This window comes from Salvelinus fontinalis, chromosome 31 (genome assembly GCF_029448725.1).
Source record: "Salvelinus fontinalis isolate EN_2023a chromosome 31, ASM2944872v1, whole genome shotgun sequence".
Taxonomy (NCBI): domain Eukaryota; kingdom Metazoa; phylum Chordata; class Actinopteri; order Salmoniformes; family Salmonidae; genus Salvelinus; species Salvelinus fontinalis.
Window position 1 is genome coordinate 10336900 of NC_074695.1, and position 22359 is coordinate 10359258.

General features: G+C 42.5%; 1 protein-coding gene across 1 annotated transcript; it reads left to right on the forward strand.

Annotated features, from left to right (window-relative positions):
* Positions 1 to 289: 289 nt before the first annotated feature.
* dnase1l1l (deoxyribonuclease I-like 1-like) lies at positions 290 to 21044 on the forward strand. The gene is made up of 8 exons (XM_055891250.1): positions 290 to 427; positions 9870 to 9958; positions 10226 to 10312; positions 10463 to 10590; positions 19969 to 20081; positions 20249 to 20406; positions 20553 to 20649; positions 20761 to 21044. The coding sequence occupies exons 1-8, from the start codon at positions 290 to 292 to the stop codon at positions 20839 to 20841; spliced, it is 891 nt and encodes a 296-aa protein (XP_055747225.1). The 3' UTR covers positions 20842 to 21044.
* Positions 21045 to 22359: the final 1315 nt, after the last annotated feature.

The window sequence follows — 22359 nt, forward strand, 5'->3', positions numbered from 1 at the left end:
GAAACTGGCACAGAGGGTAAGAGATATTCTGATTTCATATGAGTAATATTAATGATGTCTAATTTGATGAATATTACAGATTATTACACAATGTGAATTACATATTATACAATGGAAATATAAACTTTAAGCTACACAGCTGATCTAGTACAAACTTAGTTATGGATGATTATCTATAACCCCAGACAATTACCGGTCCAAGAATATGTTTTTATGTTGTCACAATTCAAACATAATTTTGAGCAACTCTACTGTTTTACCGTGTTTACAGAATTCTATTCAAAACAGAATGAAGTGGCCAGTTCTTGTGACGTGTTTTGTGGGACTGTGGCATGTTGCAATGTCACTGAAAATTTGTGCCTTCAACGTTCAGAGCTTTGGGGAGGCGAAAGCCAACAACAAAAAGGTTATGGGAATTCTGATCAAGGTAGGTGTAAGAGACAAGAACTGTGAAGATAGCTACAACTAAACAACTAAACTAGACAGCTACCACTAAACTAGACAGCTACCACTAAACTAGACAGCTACCACTAAACTAGACAGCTACTACTAAACTAGACAGCTACCACTAAAGTAGACAGCTACCACTAAACTAGACAGCTACCACTAAACTAGACAGCTACTAATAAACAACTAAACTAGACAGCTATTACTAACCAACTAAACTAGACAGCTACTACTGAACCAGACAGCTACCACTAAACTAGACAGCTACTACTGAACTAGACAGCTACCACTAAACTAGACAGCTACCACTAAACTAGACAGCTACTAATAAACAACTAAACTAGACAGCTATTACTAACCAACTAAACTAGACAGCTACTACTAAACTAGACAGCTACCACTAAACTAGACAGCTACTAATAAACAACTAAACTAGACAGCTATTACTAACCAACTAAACTAGACAGCTACTACTGAACCAGACAGCTACCACTAAACTAGACAGCTACTACTGAACTAGACAGCTACCACTAAACTAGACAGCTACTAATAAACAACTAAACTAGACAGCTATTACTAACCAACTAAACTAGACAGCTACTACTAAACTAGACAGCTACCACTAAACTAGACAGCTACCACTAAACTAGACAGCTACCACTAAACTAGACAGCTACCACCAAACTAGACAGCTACAACTAAACAACTAAACTAGACAGCTACCACTAAACTAGACAGCTACCACTAAACTAGACAGCTACCACTAAACTAGACAGCTGCTACTAAACCAGACAGCTACTACTAAACTAGACAGCTACCACTAAACTAGACAGCTACCACTAAACAACTAAACTAGACAGCTACTACTAAACTAGACAGCTACCACTAAACTAGACAGCTACCACTAAACTAGACAGCTACCACTAAACTAGACAGCTACCACTAAACAACTAAACTAGACAGCTACTACTAAACTAGACAGCTACCACTAAACTAGACAGCTACCACTAAACCAGACAGCTACTACTAAACTAGACAGCTACCACTAAACTAGACAGCTACCACTAAACAACTAAACTAGACAGCTACTACTAAACTAGACAGCTACCACTAAACTAGACAGCTACTAATAAACAACTAAACTAGACAGCTACAACTAAACTAGACAGCTGCTACTAAACCAGACAGCTACCACTAAACTAGACAGCTACCACTAAACCAGACAGCTGCTACTAAACTAGACAGCTACCACTAAAGTAGACAGCTACCACTAAACTAGACAGCTACCACTAAACTAGACAGCTGCTACTAAACCAGACAGCTACCACTAAACTAGACAGCTACCACTAAACTAGACAGCTGCTACTAAACTAGACAGCTACCACTAAACAACTAAACCAGACAGCTACCACTAAACTAGACAGCTACTACTAAACTAGACAGCTACCACTAAACTAGACAGCTACTACTAAACTAGACAGCTACTAATAAACAACTAAACTAGACAGCTACCACTAAACTAGACAGCTACTAATAAACAACTAAACTAGACAGCTACCACTAAACTAGACAGCTACTAATAAACAACTAAACTAGACAGCTACCACTAAACTAGACAGCTACTACTAAACTAGACAGCTACTACTAAACTAGACAGCTACAACTAAACAACTAAACTAGACAGCTATTACTAAACAACTAAACTAGACAGCTACTACTAAACTAGACAGCTACAACTAAACAACTAAACTAGACAGCTACCACTAAACAACTAAACCAGACAGCTACTACTAAACTAGACAGCTACCACTAAACAACTAAACTAGACAGCTACTACTAAACCAGACAGCTACCACTAAACTAGACAGCTACCACTAAACCAGACAGCTACCACTAAACTAGACAGCTACCACTAAACTAGACAGCTACTACTAAACTAGACAGCTGCTACTAAACTAGACAGCTACCACTAAACTAGACAGCTACCACTAAACTAGACAGCTACTACTAAACTAGACAGCTGCTACTAAACTAGACAGCTACCACTAAAGTAGACAGCTACTACTAAACCAGACAGCTACTACTAAACTAGACAGCTACCACTAAACAACTAAACTAGACAGCTACTACTAAACTAGACAGCTACCACTAAACTAGACAGCTGCTACTAAACTAGACAGCTACCACTAAACTAGACAGCTACTACTAAACTAGACAGCTACCACTAAACTAGACAGCTACCACTAAACTAGACCGCTACCACTAAACTAGACAGCTACCACTAAACTAGACAGCTACTAATAAACAACTAAACTAGACAGCTACCACTAAACTAGACAGCTACTAATAAACAACTAAACTAGACAGCTACTACTAAACAACTAAACTAGACAGCTACCACTAAACTAGACAGCTACTACTAAACTAGACAGCTACTACTAAACTAGACAGCTACAACTAAACAACTAAACTAGACAGCTATTACTAAACAACTAAACTAGACAGCTACTACTAAACTAGACAGCTACAAATAAACAACTAAACTAGACAGCTACCACTAAACAACTAAACCAGACAGCTACTACTAAACTAGACAGCTACCACTAAACTAGACAGCTACTACTAAACTAGACAGCTACCACTAAACTAGACAGCTACCACTAAACTAGACAGCTACCACTAAACTAGACAGCTACTACTAAACTAGACAGCTGCTACTAAACTAGACAGCTACCACTAAAGTAGACAGCTGCTACTAAACCAGACAGCTACTACTAAACTAGACAGCTACCACTAAACAACTAAACCAGACAGCTACTACTAAACTAGACAGCTACCACTAAACAACTAAACTAGACAGCTACTACTAAACTAGACAGCTACTACTAAACTAGACAGCTACCACTAAACTAGACAGCTACTAATAAACAACTAAACTAGACAGCTACCACTAAACTAGACAGCTACCACCAAACTAGACAACTACCACTAAACCAGACAGCTACCACTAAACTAGACAGCTACCACTAAACTAGACCGCTACCACTAAACCAGACAGCTACTACTAAACTAGACAGCTACCACTAAACTAGACAGCTACTAATAAACAACTAAACTAGACAGCTACTACTAACCAACTAAACTAGACAGCTACTACTAAACTAGACAGCTACCACTAAACTAGACAGCTACCACTAAACTAGACAGCTACCACTAAACTAGACAGCTACCACTAAACTAGACAGCTGCTACTAAACCAGACAGCTACCACTAAACTAGACAGCTACCACTAAACTAGACAGCTGCTACTAAACCAGACAGCTACTACTAAACTAGACAGCTACTACTAAACTAGACAGCTACTACTAAACTAGACAGCTACAACTAAACAACTAAACTAGACAGCTACCACTAAACTAGACAGCTACTACTAAACCAGACAGCTACCACTAAACTAGACAGCTGCTACTAAACCAGACAGCTACCACTAAACTAGACAGCTGCTACTAAACCAGACAGCTACCACTAAACTAGACAGCTGCTACTAAACCAGACAGCTACCACTAAACTAGACAGCTGCTACTAAACCAGACAGCTACCACTAAACTAGACAGCTGCTACTAAACCAGACAGCTACCACTAAACTAGACAGCTACTACTAAACTAGACAGCTACCACTAAACTAGACAGCTACTACTAACCAACTAAACTAGACAGCTACTACTAAACAACTAAACTAGACAGCTACCACTAAACTAGACAGCTACCACTAAACTAGACAGCTACTACTAAACTAGACAGCTACTACTAAACAACTAAACTAGACAGCTACCACTAAACTAGACAGCTACCACTAAACTAGACAGCTACTACTAAACAACTAAACTAGACAGCTACAACTAAACAACTAAACTAGACAGCTACTACTAAACAACTAAACAGCTACTACTAAACTAGACAGCTACAACTAAACAACTAAACTAGACAGCTACTACTAAACAACTAAACTAGACAGCTACTACTAAACAACTAAACTAGACAGCTACAACTAAACAACTAAACTAGACAGCTACTACTAAACAACTAAACTAGACAGCTACAACTAAACTAGACAGCTACTACTAAACAACTAAACTAGACAGCTACTACTAAACTAGACAGCTACAACTAAACAACTAAACTAGACAGCTACAACTAAACAACTAAACTAGACAGCTACAACTAAACTACAGCTACTACTAAACAACTAAACTAGACAGCTACTACTAAACTAGACAGCTACTACTAAACAACTAAACTAGACAGCTACAACTAAACAACTAAACTAGACAGCTACCACTAAACTAGACAGCTACAACTAAACAACTAAACTAGACAGCTACAACTAAACAACTAAACTAGACAGCTACTACTAAACAACTAAACTAGACAGCTACAACTAAACTAGACAGCTACTACTAAACAACTAAACTAGACAGCTACAACTAAACAACTAAACTAGACAGCTACTACTAAACAACTAAACTAGACAGCTACTACTAAACAACTAAACTAGACAGCTACTACTAAACTAGACAGCTACAACTAAACTAGACAGCTACTACTAAACAACTAAACTAGACAGCTACTACTAAACTAGACAGCTACTACTAAACAACTAAACTAGACAGCTACAACTAAACAACTAAACTAGACAGCTACCACTAAACTAGACAGCTACAACTAAACAACTAAACTAGACAGCTACAACTAAACAACTAAACTAGACAGCTACTACTAAACTAGACAGCTACTACTAAACAACTAAACTAGACAGCTACAACTAAACTAGACAGCTACTACTAAACAACTAAACTAGACAGCTACAACTAAACAACTAAACTAGACAGCTACTACTAAACAACTAAACTAGACAGCTACTACTAAACAACTAAACTAGACAGCTACAACTAAACTAGACAGCTACTACTAAACAACTAAACTAGACAGCTACTACTAAACTAGACAGCTACTACTAAACAACTAAACTAGACAGCTACAACTAAACAACTAAACTAGACAGCTACCACTAAACTAGACAGCTACAACTAAACAACTAAACTAGACAGCTACTACTAAACAACTAAACTAGACAGCTACAACTAAACAACTAAACTAGACAGCTACCACTAAACTAGACAGCTACAACTAAACAACTAAACTAGACAGCTACAACTAAACAACTAAACTAGACAGCTACTACTAAACTAGACAGCTACAACTAAACAACTAAACTAGACAGCTACAACTAAACTAGACAGCTACAACTAAACAACTAAACTAGACAGCTACTACTAAACTAGACAGCTACAACTAAACAACTAAACTAGACAGCTACAACTAAACAACTAAACTAGACAGCTACTACTAAACTAGACAGCTACAACTAAACAACTAAACTAGACAGCTACTACTAAACCAGACAGCTGCCACTAAACTAGACAGCTGCTACTAAACCAGACAGCTACTACTAAACTAGACAGCTACTACTAAACTAGACAGCTACTACTAAACAACTAAACTAGACAGCTACAACTAAACAACTAAACTAGACAGCTACTACTAAACAACTAAACTAGACAGCTACCACTAAACTAGACAGCTACTACTAAACTAGACAGCTACTACTAAACTAGACAGCTACACTAAACTAGACAGCTACACTAAACTAGACAGCTACTACTAAACTAGACAGCTACTACTAAACTAGACAGCTACTACTAAACTAGACAGCTACAACTAAACAACTAAACTAGACAGCTACAACTAAACAACTAAACTAGACAGCTACTACTAAACAACTAAACTAGACAGCTACCACTAAACTAGACAGCTACTACTAAACTAGACAGCTACTACTAAACTAGACAGCTACTACTAAACTAGACAGCTACTACTAAACTAGACAGCTACACTAAAGTAGACAGCTACACTAAACTAGACAGCTACTACTAAACTAGACAGCTACTACTAAACTAGACAGCTACTACTAAACTAGACAGCTACTACTAAACTAGACAGCTACCACTAAACTAGACAGCTACACTAAACTAGACAGCTACTACTAAACAACTAAACTAGACAGCTACAACTAAACAACTAAACTAGACAGCTACTACTAAACTAGACAGCTACTACTAAACTAGACAGCTACAACTAAACTAGACAGCTACTACTAAACTAGATAGCTACACTAAACTAGATAGCTACACTAAACTAGACAGCTACTACTAAACTAGACAGCTACTACTAAACTAGACAGCTACCACTAAACTAGACAGCTACCACTAAACTAGCCAGCTACACTAAACTAGACAGCTACTACTAAACTAGACAGCTACCACTAAACTAGACAGCTACCACTAAACTAGACAGCTACTACTAAACTAGACAGCTACCACTAAACTAGACAGCTACCACTAAACTAGCCAGCTACACTAAACTAGACAGCTACTAATAAACAACTAAACTAGATAGCTACAACTAAACTAGACAGCTACTACTAAACAACTAAACTAGACAGCTACTACTAAACAACTAAACAAGACAGCTACTAATAAACAACTAAACTAGACAACTACCACTAAACAACTAAACTAGACAGCTACCACTAAACAAGACAGCTACTAATAAACAACTAAACTAGACGACTATGTGAAAACAAGAATGAAGACGGACCAAACTTACACTACATGTACCAAACTAGCATTGAATTAGAACGTCACAACCAGAGTATGTGAGCTGAGCGGGGCTGGAGCAGAGCAAGGAGCAGAGTGCCCAATTTGACTGGAACCTGGTGCGAGATTCCCAAAGGCTGGAGGTAGGCCTTCTCGCCCGCTACAATAGGCTCCAGTGTCGCTTACTTCAGGAGCTCAGGGCATGCCCGCCCCAGCATGCAATTGTAGTCTACTTGTGTGCTGCTAATAGCCAACTAATAGTTTAGTTGTTTTCATAAAGAAACCGAGAGCAAGAGAGGGAGTGCGGTGATGTACTGTCCACTGTTATGTGTAAGACTTGGATGCCACCTGCTGGTATGGTGCTAAACTGTTTGGTTACAAACCGGATTCCGTTGTTCGGGATATGACAGTTGTTACACGTTCATGAAACATCCACAACTAAAGAATCATTGTGGAATCTGAAAATACACTTATCCCAAAAGTATGATGGTGTACTTACTGCGTGCACATGCTAAAAGAACGGAATGAGGTGGGTAGTAAGTGTAAGTAACTAAGTGTGTCATTGTAGCAAAGTATTTATAAGCTAAAAATCATATCTCTTAAACCAGGTGTCACCAACCTTTTCTGAGTCAAGATCACTTTCGAAATCAAAAAGCAAGTTGGGATCTACAGCTCAGTTGTTGTTTTTTACATTAACCTGACACAAACAGTTTTGTAAGAATGAGGTTTGGGCAGTAGGCCTAATACATTATCACAGCATATTGGCTATATGATTGGCCTGCCAATATTGTTAATCAGACCATAATATTTTTCAAAACTCGAGCTTTGATAACAAAATAGATCAGTTGGTTTAGCACTTGTGAGGCACTGTGGAGCATGAATTGAAATAATTCACTTTTTTATTTTACTGGACTGATTATACCTGCATCTGGTGGTCAACGAGATCAAATCACCACGTCAGTGATCTTCAGGTCGAAAAGTCGGAGCTCTAGAAAGATGCCCGAGTTTCCGACTTGGAATTCCGAGTTGGATGACCGTTCAAAACGATTTTTCCCAACCGCCTCTCGCCGTCCCTGATCTCTCCTTCCTTTCCTCCGGTGAGACTGACCAGAGAGAGGGGACACCGTCTTCCACCTGATGGCGAAACTCGAGTCGCACCGCATCTGCCTCATGCACAAATTCATGTTGTTCCTATGACCAGAGAAAGTGAAATATTTCTTAATATTAAAATCGACACGACGAGCTGCTAATAATAAAACGCAGGGCTATCGGTACTTGGCTACTCATTCAGCTGCAGCCCGAGCGGAAGTACGGAGAAGCGCGTTTTGTAATAGTGTTGAAGATGAACTCACTCGTAAAAACAGCAGCTCTTTGATGTATTCGTTGACAGTCTCTCTGTGGTCATGATTTGAAAGGTTATTACATAGGCTGTTAAACTTGGCTGTGGCCAGGGTCATGGAAGCTCTATAGCCACGATGATTTGAGCTATCCGATTGGGCAGATCATTAGGTGCACTCGATTTAGTCACAGATCTGCCGGTCCGCCGGGTAGGCGGAGTTTGTCTCATGGGAACACTTTGCTACCCGGTGCGCAGGACTTTTGAATCAAGTGCACCTACCGTTAACAGCTCGACACGATTTTTAAAAAGGAGCGCAAGCCTTTATCGTTCGTTGGCTTTTCTACATAAATATTTGGTGTTCGACTAGGAATGCCTTTAAGATCGACCGGTCGATTGGCGACCACTGTGTTTAACGTTTCGTTCATTTTCTAAACAATAGGCCATAATTGATTTTGGCCCGATGAGCCTGGCATATTCCCACGCTCAAGGAGATTTCCGTTTTGATTGGGTTATTTTGTCTAAAAACCTTTAGGCCTACCTATAGAAATTTGTAAAAACAACTCTGCATCTCTGCCTAGCCTGGCAAGACTGGACAAAAGGCTCTTAAGCATCCCCAGTAGCTCTGCAGATGTGAAGAGAACACACAGTCACCGCTGCTGGCCGGTGTTGTGCCGAAAATCCCCCCCTCGCCAGAATTCCCCCCTTCGCGTGAACGCGCAGGCACTCAATTCTTCAGTGATGCGACTTGCTTGAAAGATGAGATTTCTGTTCATGTTAGGCTTCGTTTCATTTTAATATCATTCTCCCCTTCTAATTGTCTTAATTTTGTGGCTAGAGTCAAATACTTTCTGTGGCTCACATCAGAGTCAAATACTTTTTATAGAACAAACTTCGCGTCAGGATAGGCAACCGAAATGAATAATTAATGTATGTGTGTGTTATATTAAACATAGAGGAGGGAGTAAAATGTAAGCAAGCAATAAACATTTCAGAACAACTACTAGTGGAATAAGACATGGGAGAGATTACGAATTTTGTCAAAGATATACATTTATAGACTAATACACTTGAAACAAATAGCCGTGATGGCTATCACAACACCTGTTCTCCAAGCACCATCGCATGAGCCTGACGTCACAGACTGGTCAAACTCGTGTTTCTAAAAAGGAATTCCCCCTGGCACATGGAGCATTTTTAGTGGAGGCCTGGAGCGGTAGGAAAATACAAGAAGCACCATGAGCGATGTGCGTGATTTCCAACTGCTCATCTCGGCTCACGTACTCTGGTCAGAACTATTCTGTGTTCATTATTATGGTATTTTGATATCTAACAATATAACCAAAAGCTGTTTCCCTCCCCCTTCCCAGATTCTTGCTCGCTGTGACCTGTGTTTGATCCAGGAGGTTCGAGATACAAAAGGTGAAGCCATACCTACACTGGTGAAAGATCTTAACAGGTACATAAACACGGGGGGATCTTGAAATTGCTTTGTTGACCTTTTTAAAATGTGTATTATGTTTTTAGATATGGATGATACAGAGAGAGTGAGTCCGGTTAACATGTTTACTGAAGTAATATGGCAACAATACAGGCTTATATATACAGGCGGGGTCCACCATTACAGAATGAATCCTTTATAAGATATTTACAGTATGTACAGATTGTCTTATCATGGTTAGGGTTCTAATCGTCACCTGATGTCTGTTTGTCATTCCACCATCAGCTTTGACAAATCACATGCGTACTCCTACGTGGCGAGTAAGAGACTGGGGAAGAAAACGTACAAAGAGCAATATGTCTACATTTACAAGTAAGCCATTACATATTTACACAGGCTTTACATGAAACTTTACATTTTAGATAAGAATCTTTAAAACACTGCAGCACTCATTTCTAGTATACTCTCTCTCCTTTGATTGGTCGGTTGGTTGATTGATTAATTGTCTTGAATCATCTCTAGGAAAGATGTGCTGCAGGTCCGAGAGCATTGCCAGTATCCTGAGCTAGAGGGAGGAGAGGGGACGAATAACGACACTGAGGTTTTCTCCAGAGTGCCTTTCATTGTCCGGTTTCACTCACCCACTACCTGTGAGAACCTTCAATATATCAATCACTGTCTTAACTTATAATGTGATATCATCTCAAATCATGCAATTTGGAGACAGGAACATATGTAACAGTATAGCTTTACGGCGTCCCCTCGCCTCGACCCGGGCGCGAACCAGGGACCCTTTGCACACATCAAATACAGTCACCCACGAAGCATCGTTACCCATTGCTCCACAAAAGCCGCGGCCCTTGCAGAGCAAGGGGAACCACTACTTCAAGGTCTCAAAGCGAGTGACGTAACCAATTGAAACGCTATTAGCGCGCACAACCGCTAACTAGCTAGCCATTTCACATCTGTTACACATGGCATGTGTTAAAGGATTTTAGGATACCTTAGACAGATAGTCCTAGCCTGGTCTCACATCTGTTTGTGCTGTCTTGCCAGCCATGTGACCATATGGGTTGTCAAGACAGCACAAACCAGTGTTGTTTTCGTGTCTACCTAAAGCGAGACCGATTCAAGACCTAGACCGGAGGGTGGCGAGACCGATTCAAGACCTAGACCGGGGGGGGGGGCGAGACCGATTCAAGACCTAGACCGGAGGGGGGCGAGACCGATTCAAGACCTAGACCGGAGGGGGGCGAGACCGATTCAAGACCTAGACCAGATGGGGGCGAGACCGATTCAAGACCTAGACCGGAGGGGGCGAGACCGATTCAAGACCTAGACCGGAGGGGGGTGAGACCGATTCAAGACCTAGACCGGAAGGGGGCGAGACCGATTCAAGACCGGAGGGGCGCGAGACCGATTCAAGACCGGAGGGGGGCGAGACCGATTCAAGACCGGAGGGGGGCGAGACCGATTCAAGACCGGAGGGGGGCGAGACCGATTCAAGACCGGAAAGGCGCGAGACCGATTCAAGACCGGAGGGGGGCGAGACCGATTCAAGACCGGAGGGGGCGAGACCGATTCAAGACCGGAGGGGCGCGAGACCGATTCAAGACCTAGACCGGAGGGGGGCGAGACCGATTCAAGACCTAGACCGGAGGGGGACGAGACCGATTCAAGACCGGAGGGGAATGAGACCGATTCAAGACCGGAGGGGGGGGCGAGACCGATTCAAGACCTAGACCGGAGGGGGGTGAGACCGATTCAAGACCTAGACCGGAGGGGGGTGAGACCGATTCAAGACCTAAACCGGAGGGGGGCAAGACCGATTCAAGACCGGAGGGGGACGAGACCGATTCAAGACCGGAGGGGGACGAGACCGATTCAAGACTGGAGGGGGACGAGACCGATTCAAGACCTAGACCGGAGGGGGGCGAGACCGATTCATGACCTAGACACCTTGAACAGAAAAGTGTGAGTTCAACTCAAGACCATGATTGTAATTTTGTCAAATCGCCAACATAATAAGGAGGAGGTTGAAAGGGGGTTTCATGGGAAATGGCTAGCTAGTTAGCGGGTACGCGCTAGAAGCGTTTCAATCAGTTACGTCACTTGCTCTGAAACCTAGAAGTAGTGTTTCCCCTTGCTCTGCAAGGGCCGCGGCTTTTGTGGAGCGATGGGTAGCGACGCTTCGTGGGTGTCAGTTGTTGATATGGGCAGAGGGTCCCTGGTTCGCGCCCGGGTCGGTGCGAGGGGACGCACTAAAGTTATACTGTTTCATTGATGCTGTTGACCCGGATCACTGGTTGCTGCGGAAAAGGAGGAGGTTGAAAGGGGGTTTCAGGTCAAATACGGGAGAAGCTTTGTGCCATGAGGTGTTGCTTTATCTGTTTTTTGAAACCAGGTTTGCTGTTCATTTGAGCAATATGAGGTGGAAGGAAGTTCCATGCAATAATGGCTCTATATAATATTGTATCATGACACAAGGTGAGACCCAGATGCAGACACAGGAGGCAGATGGTTGGAGTCTTACAATATTTATTAATCCAAAAGGAGTAGGCAAGAGAACGGTCGAGGACAGGCGAAAGGTCAAAACCAGATCAGAGTCTAGGAGGTTCAGAGTGGCAGACAGGCTCACGGTCAAGGCAAGCAGAATGGTCAGGCAGGAGGGTACAGAGTCCAGAATCAGGCAAGGGCCAAAATCATGAGGACTAGAAAAAAGAGAATAGCAAAAAGCAGGAAAATGGGGAAAAACACTGGTTGACTTGTAAAAACATACAAGACGAACTGGCACAGAGGGACAGGAAACACAGGGATGAATACACTGGGGAAAAATCAGCGACACCTGAAGGGGGTGGAGACAATCACAAGGACAGGTGAAACCGATCAGGGCGTGACAATATTGTAGCTTTCTTGAATTTATTCTGGATTTAGGGACTGTGTTGTTGGACTATGGGGACTATGTTGTTGGAAGCATTATCCCTGTGGATGCTATCTCTGTTTGAGTGGCAGCTCGAAGCTCGGCTCAGCCTCAGGCCGGTGTGACTCCTTTCGGTGCATTAAGTGATTCTATGTTTCAGTTCTTTTCATGATTTTTAAAATTTGGTACAAGGTGTTGGAAGGTCCAATAGCCACGGTTCGCCACTGCCCAAACATGTCTATATATAAAGACTGTTACAATTCCCCCCGGGGGGGGGGGGGGGTCTCTCCTTACTAATAGTGAATGCGCATCTTTCAAACAATTCCCCCCACTCTTCCCTACCAGCCAGATGATGTGAGCTGAGTGGAGCTGGAGCAGAGTGCTCAATTTGACTGGAGCCCGCTCCAGTAGCGCTTACTTCAGGAGCTCAGGGCATGCCCGCGCCAGCATGCAATTGTAGTCTAATTGTGAGCTGCTAATAGCCCCTTGCTTTAGCTACTGTCATAGAGTTCGCTAAATATTTTCATAAAGAAACCAAGAGCAAGAGAGCGAGTGCGGTGATGCACTGTCCACTGTTAATGTGTAAGGCTTGGATGCCACCTGCTGGTATGGTGCTAAACTGTTAGGTTACAGACCGGATGCCGTTGTTCTAACCGTGGGATATGACAGTTGTTACATGCTGGCTACATGAAACATCCACAAGTAAAGAATCGGAGAAGACACATGTCAAAGGTATGATGGTGTACTTACTACGTGCACATGCTGGAATAAAGGAATTAGGTGGGTAGATAACTACGTGTGTTATTGTAGAGAAGTATTTATAAGCTAAAAAATCAGATCTATTAAATTTTTCGTTCATTTTCGTTCTATTATCTATACAATAGGCCATAAGTGATTTTGAACCAATAGGCCTGGCATATTCCCACGTTCAAGGAGCTTTCCATTTGATCTGCCCAGCCTGGCAAGAGGCCAAAGGGGTGTTTCGCATCCCCAGTGTATCTGCAAGTCAGTGTATCTGCAAGTGTGTACAGGAAATTCTCCGCTGTTGGCCGGTGCTGTGCCGAAAATCTCCCCCATGCTAGAATTCCCCCCTTCTAATTTCCTTAATTTTGTGGCTAGAGTCCAATACTTTCTGTGGCACACATCAGAGTCAAATACTTTCTATAGAACAAACTTCGCGTCAGGTTAGGCAACCGGAATGAATAATGAATGTATATGTGTTATATTAAACAAAGGAGGGAGTAAAATGTTGGCAAGCAAGTGCGCCATACAAGCTAGAACCGCCATATACACTTGAAACAAATAGCCAAACCGAAAACTGCAGACAGAAATGCTTTCTAAGATCAGTGAAATGTAGGCTAAACTGACAGCTGAGTGAAGAGCAGAAATCTCAACTAGCAAGCAAGTCGCACCAATGAAGAACGCGAAGGGGGGGAGGGGGATTCTGACAGGGGGGTGATTTTCAGCAACCTGTTCTCCTTGCACCGTCGCATGAGCCTGACGTCACAGACTGGCCAAACTCGTGTTTCTAAAAATGAATTCAAGATGAAGGAAAAAAGAAACCGCACACTGCTCTTGATAGTATCACTGCTCTTTAATAAGCTTTACGTATCGGCCTTTGTCAGAGCTTTTGAGAGTAAAAAAAAAAGAAGTGCACCCTTATGTAGACCTAGCCCCACCCACATCCGTGCCACGAATCGAAAGGGGTTGGAGGCGAAGGAAAAACAAATAAGTGCTACCAAATATAACAATATGCATTTTATAAATATTCAAATAAAGTGTGTAAATAAGATGTATTAAACACGTCTGTAAAACCACAATGAGGACATAGACCTACCGAGCAAGTTTTCATTAAACGTCAGAGTAATCTTAAATAGGGGCAAAATTCATGTTCAAATTCACAACATAACATACATAGGCATTTCATCATTAAATCCTTTAGGAAATAATGTCTGGAGGGTGAAAATCCCAAAACATTCTCTTTTACTCAGAGTATTTAATAATATCACCTCCCCTGTCTGATATCTTAACTTTCTTTATGCTACAAAATCTAAAAGGTAAAAATGTCATTAAAATGTACTGTGACTGGATAATCCCTGGCGTTTCTCCTGATTGAACTTTTGTGTTCCCTGATTCTCTGTTTGAGAGAACGAGAGGTTTTACCTACATAGCACAGCCCACATGGACATTTAATAATGTAAATAACATGGGTGGTGGAGCACCTAATAATGTAATCTATTTGGAACCGTTTTCCTGTATGTGGGTGGCAGACATATTCACATGTCATCATATTGTTGCACTGTGCGCATCCTCTGCATTTAAAGCTACCATTTGGAAGAGGGCGTAAAAGAGCCTGATACCATCAAGAACAGTGTGAGGTTTATTTTTTCCTTCATCCAGTATACAAGAAAGTAGCTTTCCCAGCATTACTCCTGAACCTGTATAAGCACACATCAGCAACACCTGATCTGGTGCTGTGATTGTGTGCATCCCTAACACGAGGAAAGTAACTCACTTAAATATCTGGGCGCAGGACCATAAATACTCCTGTAAACCAAACCTAGTCTAATGTGGGACACCCTAGCCTCAACAGGCAGCCAGTTTAGTTCCTGAAAGCAGCTCCTTTCTATGTGAGTACGTGGACTCACCTTCAATACTACCCTGATCAACTTATTCTGGGCTATCTGGAGCTTCCTCTTCATACATTTAGATAAGCCCCCAAACCAGGAAGTACTAGCATAGTCAAAATGGCATTGAATGAGGGCAGTAGCTAGCACTTTCATGTAGTCCTTATCAAGCAGCTTGGACTTTCTAGCCAAGTCACAGCCTATATGCGCAATGGAAAGACTATAATGATTTAATACAATGAAATGTTGTTTAAATGCTGCGCGCTTTATGTCCCTACCAGCCTATTGTGTCGCACTCGCAGATACTTCACAATGTATTTCTTTGTAGGCTATAGCTTTGAACTAATTGAAATAATATTGCCTAAATAATTCATTTCCGTTCCTTCTTAGGCTCCCTGTCTGGCTCCTGACTTATATAGAGTGTTTATTTAATTTATCCTTTATTTAACTAGGCAAGTCAGTTAAGAACACATTCGTATTTACAATATATATCGTTGTTTTTATTTTTAGTATGGGCCCGTTTTTAGCAGAGCATTAGTAAAGGACATGGAGCTGTGCGCATGAGTGATGAGTTGTATTCCCAACCGCTCAACTCCGCTGAGCTACCAGAAAGAGAGAGACAAAGTTTTGAGGATATTTTTCAATGAAAGTAAAGAACAGTAATATAACGAGTAAAGTAGGAGGCCCAGGTTTCAATAGGCGTTAAGATATTGTTTCATGAATGTGTCTATATTGGTCTCCCGAGTGTCACAGCGGTCTAAGGCACTGCATCTCAGTGCTAGAGGCGTCACTACAGACCCTGGTTTGATCCCGGGCTGTATCACAACCGGCTGTGATCGATCGAGAGTCCCATAGCACAATTGGCCCAGCATCGTCAGGGGAGGGTTTAGCTGGGGTAGGCCTTCATTGTAAATAAGAATTTGTTCTTAACTGACTTGCCTAGTTAAATAAAGGTTAAATAAAAACATATATATTTGGCCCGGTGAAGCAGTTTTATGCGCTGACTGAATGAAAGCTGATAATTACTGTATGAGTTTTTTACTCCTTCTACTTCACCAGCTGTCAGCTGTGGCTCTGTGGTGAGAAACATCTCTGTTCCCAGGGGGGAAACCCTATACTATCCTGGAGCACGAGTACAGGACATTACAAGGCTGCTTCCTACCATTCTACGACAGCTGCTGGGGGCCGACGCTGTCGTAGTCCATGTTGGGGTCAAACGACATTAGGAGGGCTAGCTCGGAACTGCTGAAAATTGATTTTAAAGAACTGATTCTAGGTCTGAAAGATTTTTCTTTTTAAAGCGGCCAATTATTGCAGGCCCGATACCGTCGCTGGGCCGCTGCTGTGAAATATTTATCAAGCTACTGGCATTAAGTCTACTGTAGCGTTGTTGGCATAACTTCTATAAATAACACTTTTGGAAACAGAAGATGTTGTACAGAAATGATGGAGTCCATCCAAATCATCTTGGCTCCTGGACCCTGTCCTCGCATTCCAAGGCTGCGTTGAGACAAGGACTTATCAGTGACCCAAGCCCTGCTCAGATAATCCCTACCATTGTGTCGCTGAGTTGTCATAGTGCTGCTGCAAATGTACATTGGCCCAGGGGCGCTGGCAATAATGTAAGTAACCTAATTTATGTCTCCTCTTAACTCCCCTGAATACCTCTGTCAGCCCTACTGTCACGTTCCTGACCTGTTTTCTGTTGTTTTTGTATGTGTTTAGTTGGTCAGGGCGTGAGTTGGGGTGGGCATTCTTTGTTATGTGTTTCTATGTTGGGTTAAATGTGTTGCCTGATATGGTTCTCAATTAGAGGCAGGTGTTTGACATTTCCTCTGATTGAGAACCATATTAAGGTAGGCTGTTCTCACTGTTTGTTTGTGGGTGATTGTTCCTGTGTCTGTGTCTACCACACGGGACTGTTTTGTTTGTTCGTTCGTTTGGCTAGTCTTTCCTGTTCGTGCGTTCTTCGTGTCTATGTAAGTTCTCAAGTTCAGGTCTGTCTACATCGTTTCGTTGTTTTGTATTCTATTCAAGTGTATTTCGTGTCAGTGTTCGTCTTGTTAAATAAATTCTTTATGTCTGCATACCTCGCTGCGTGTTGGTCCGATCCATGCTCCTCCTCATCCGAGGAGGAGGAATATGACGAACGTTACACCTACAGATATTGTATGCAGTAATCTTGCGCCTATGAAACTGAGTTATACTGTTAGCACTGAGGCGGTGGGCCCTATTAGGAGGTCCACTGTGTGCAGCTCACCCTGCACTATCAGCTCAAACAAAAATAACACTGTCATGTCTACCTCTAAGTCTCCCTGTAAAGCGATTAAAAACAATCAAGATTCCCAGAAAAGTGCTAAAAATAGAACACTTATTTAACTAGGCAAGTCAGTTAAGAACAAATTCTTATTTACAATGACGGTCTACCGGGGAACAGCCTTGTTCAGGGGCAGAACGACAGATTTTTTACCTTGTCAGCTCGAGGATTAAATCCAGCAACCTTTCGGTTACTGGCCCAATGCTCTAACCACTAGGCTACCTGCCGCACCAAATTACATTAACATATGTAGCCTCATAAACAAGGCTCATGAATTCAATAACTTGCTAGTAACATATAACATTCTGACTATCTCTTAAACTCACTTAGATAATACCTTTGATGATACAGTGGTAGCAAAACATGGTTTCAACATCTTCAGAAGAGACAGGAATTCCAATGGTGGAGGTGTTGCCGTTCATGTTCAGAGTCATGTTCCTGTCAAGCTTAGAGAGGATCTCATGTCAAATGCTGTAATATGGTAACAGGTTCACCTGCCTCACCTAAAGCCCATTTTTGTAGGAGGCTGCTATAGACCACCAAGTGCTAACAGTCAGTATCTGGATAATAAACTCAGCAAAAAAATGTACGTCCTTTCACTGTCAACTGCGTTTATTTTCAGCAAACTTAACATGTGTAAATATTTGTATGAACATAACAAGATTCAACAACTGAGAAATAAACTGAAAAAGTTCCACAGACATGTGACTAACAGAAATGGAATAATGTGTCCCTGAACAAAGAGGGGTCAAAATAAAAAGTAACAGTCAGTATCTGGTGTGGCCACCAGCTGCATTAAGTACTACAGTGCATCTCCTCCTCATGGACTGCAACAGATTTGCCAGTTCTTGCTGTGAGATGTTACCCCACTCTTCCACCAAGGCACCTGCAAGTTCCCGGACATTTCTGGGGGGAATGGCCCTCGCCCTCACCCTCCGATCCAACAGGTCCCAGACGTGCTCAATGGGATTGAGATCTGCTCCACAGAATGAGCAGTATGGCTGGTGGCATTGTCATGCTGGAGGGTCATGTCAGGATGAGCCTGCAGGAAGGGTACCACATGAGGGAGGAGGATGTCTTCCCTCTAACACACAGCATTGAGATTGCCTGCAATGACAACAAGCTCAGTCCGATGATGCTGTGACACACCGCACCAGACCATGACGCACCCTCCACCTCCAAATCGATCCCGCTCCAGAGTACAAGCCTCGGTGTAACGCTCATTCCTTCATTGATAAACGCGAATCCGACCATCACCCCTGGTGAGACAAAACCGCGACTCGTCAGTGAAGAGCACTTTTTGCCAGTCCTGTCTGGTTCAGCGATGGTGGGTTTGTGCCCATAGGCGACATTGTTGTCGGTGATGTCTGGTGAGGACCTGCCTTACAACAGGCCTACAAGCCCTCAATCCAGCCTTTCTCAGCCTATTGGGGACAGTCTGAGCACGGGTGGAGGGATTGTGCGTTCCTGGTGTAACTCGGGCAGTTGTTGTTGCCATCCTGTACCTGTCCCGCAGGTGTGATGTTCGGATGTACCGATCCTGTGCAGGTGTTGTTACACGTGGTCTGCCACTGCGAGGCCGATCAGCTGTCCATCCTTTTTCCCTGTAGCTCTGCCTTAGGCGTCTCACAGTACGGACATTGCAATTTATTTCCCTGGCCACATCTGCAGTCTATTCTAGAGGAATGTAGGAATGTATCAATGGGAGGCAAACAGTACTACATAGAACCATGACTACATGTAACTCTATTCCACATCAAATAACTCATGCAAGCAGTAGATTTGCTTCTTTTTTTTTAACAGATAAAAAATACACCTTATGGAACAGCAGAGACTGTGAAGAGACACACACACATGATAACATACGCACTATACACACATGTACACATGGATTTTGTGTTGTAGATATGTAGTAGTAGAGTAGTGGCCTGAGGGAACACACTTTAATGTGTTGCAAAATCTGTTGTGAAATGTAATGGGGATCCATAATAAATACAAATATTCCGCTGGTCTCGGGAGGAAATGACAAGTCTTCCAAGACCGAGTCAAGACTGAGTAAAAATCTGGGACAAGGGATCTGGGACAAAGCTAAGATAGTCCTATCAAACTCCCAAAATTATAAAATGATATGAGAGGAATTTCTTTTAAATCTCTCCTTCTGCAGTGGTGAAGGATTTTGTCTTGGTGGGCCAACACACCTGTCCCAAAACGGCAATGAAAGAGATCGATGAACTCTACACTGTTTTCAATGGGATCTGCAAGAAGTGGAAGACTGAGGTTAGTTGAGTTTAAATCATTGATATCAGATAACTCCTCAGATTTCTAGCATCTTATTCCTTCCTCTTCTCTTGATAATATACTAACTATTCCATCGAGGTCAATTTACTGTATCTTCCTGTTTTTTGTGTTTATTTGTTTGATACTGTTCATTTGTCTTCCTCTAGAATGTGGTGATCTTAGGGGACCTGAACGCAGCCTGTAACTACATCACCATCAAGGGCTTTAGAGCTGTGCGTTTGAGAAGCGACCCCAAGTTCCGCTGGCTGATTGGAGATGAACAGGATACAACCGTCCGGCAGAAGACACACTGCGCTTACGACAGGTCAGTGACCCATACAATAGAATCATTGTACAAGACTTGGATGTGTGCTGGCGCGTGTGTTCTGTATGTTTATCTGTGGGCGAAGGAGCTTCTTTCTTCTTACTATGATCATGATATGCCTCCTCTCTCTATACGTCATACTCCAGGATAGTTATCCATGGAAAAGAGATGATGTCTGGGATAGTTCCAGATTCAGCTAAACCCTTTAACTTTAAAGAAGAGTTCCACCTTACTGAAGACGAGGTATCTTAACTTCTCAGACATTTGAAATCAGTTGATATGTAATGATATAAGTTTAAGTTAACCTGTATTCTTTTGATTGACCGATTTGATTATTTGTTTGTTTACATTTAGGCCTTGGAAGTCAGCGACCACTTCCCAGTAGAAGTTGACCTGAAGCCCATCCATCGCTATCTCCTGCGCCATGAACTTTAGACCCCACTGCACCATCAACATGACCAACAATCATGTTTTTATTCCCAATTATTTCAGTTGTATTTATTTATTTCAATTTATTTTAGGTACTTAAATTAAATTATGTAGGAGTTTAGAAAAAAATGATAGTGATTTTTGTTGGAATTTATACTGTACCAAACTGTATATACTATTAAGTAAAATAAACATACTGTATCTTTGTCTGCAGAGACTAATAAACGTAATTTATTGGATATCTAAATATTGTGATGTAGAATAAATTCTACTTTGGATTAATCTCTAACTCAGGCTAACATAAGGAAATCAGTCAATTTAAATAAATTCATTAGGCCCGTATCTATGGATTTCACATGACTGCAGGGGCGTAGCCATGGGTGGGCCTGGGAGGGAATAGGCCCACCCACTTTGGAGCCAGGCCCAGCCAATCAGAATGTCACGCCCTGGCCTTAGTATTCTTTGTTTTCTTTATTATTTTAGTTAGGTCAGGGTGTGACATGGGGAATGTTTGTGTTTTGTTGGTTTTGGGTGATTCTATGGTAAAGGGGTTGTTGGGTGTAGTATATGGGTTTGTGTTGAGTACATGTGTCTAGCGTTGTCTATGTATGTTTAGTTGTCTAGGAGAGTCTATGGTTACCTGAATGAGTTCCCAATTAGAGACAGCTGATTTCGGTTGTCTCTGATTGGGAGCCTTATTTAGGGTAGCCATAGGCTTTCATTTGTTGTGAGTAGTTGTCTATGTGATACGTTTGTAGCCTGTGTGTGCACATCGTTGTTTAGCTTCACGATCGTTTTCTTGTTTTGTTTAGTTCGTAAGTGTGTTTGTTTCGTTTGCCTTCGTAAATAAAAAGGACATGGCTTATTTTCCTAAAGCTGCGTTTTGGTCCGTCAATCCACCACACGATCGTGACAGAACTACTCACCATTACAGGACCAAGCGGCATGGAAAGCGGCAACAGGACCCACCTACACAGGATTCGTGGACATGGGAGGAGATACTGGATGGTAAGGGGCCGTGGGCACAACCGGGAGAATATTGCCTTCCTCGTGAAGAGCTGGAGGCAGCTAAAGCCGAGAGGAGGCGATATGAGGAGGCAGCACGGAGACAAGGCTGGAAGCCCGTGAGTACAACCCAAAAATTTCTTGGGGGGGGCCTTAAAGGGAGTGTGGCGAAGTCAGGTAGGAAACCTGCGCCTACTCCCTGTACTTACCGTGGAGAGCGAGAGTACGGGCAGACACCGTGTTACGCAGTAGAGCGCACGGTGTCTCCTGTACCCGTGCATAGCCCGGTTCGGTACATTTCAGCTCCACGTATCGGCCGGGCTAGACTGAGCGTTGAGCCGTATGTCATGAAGCCGGCCCAACGCATCTGGTCACCAGTGCGTCTCCTCGGGCCGGCGTACATGGCACCAGCCTTACGCATGGTGTCCCCGGTTCGCCTACATAGGCCGGTGCGGGTTATTCCACCTCCCCGCACTGGTCAGGCGACGGGGAGCATACAACCAGGTAAGGTTGGGCAGG

Coding starts and splice junctions, on each gene's coding strand:
- dnase1l1l (XM_055891250.1), top strand. CDS start 290: ATGAAGTGGCCAGTTCTTGTGACGTGTTTTGTGGGACTGTGGCATGTT. Junction 20,082..20,248: donor GCAAGAAGTGGAAGACTGAG/GTTAGTTGAGTT, acceptor GTCTTCCTCTAG/AATGTGGTGATCTTAGGGGA. Junction 20,407..20,552: donor ACACACTGCGCTTACGACAG/GTCAGTGACCCA, acceptor GTCATACTCCAG/GATAGTTATCCATGGAAAAG.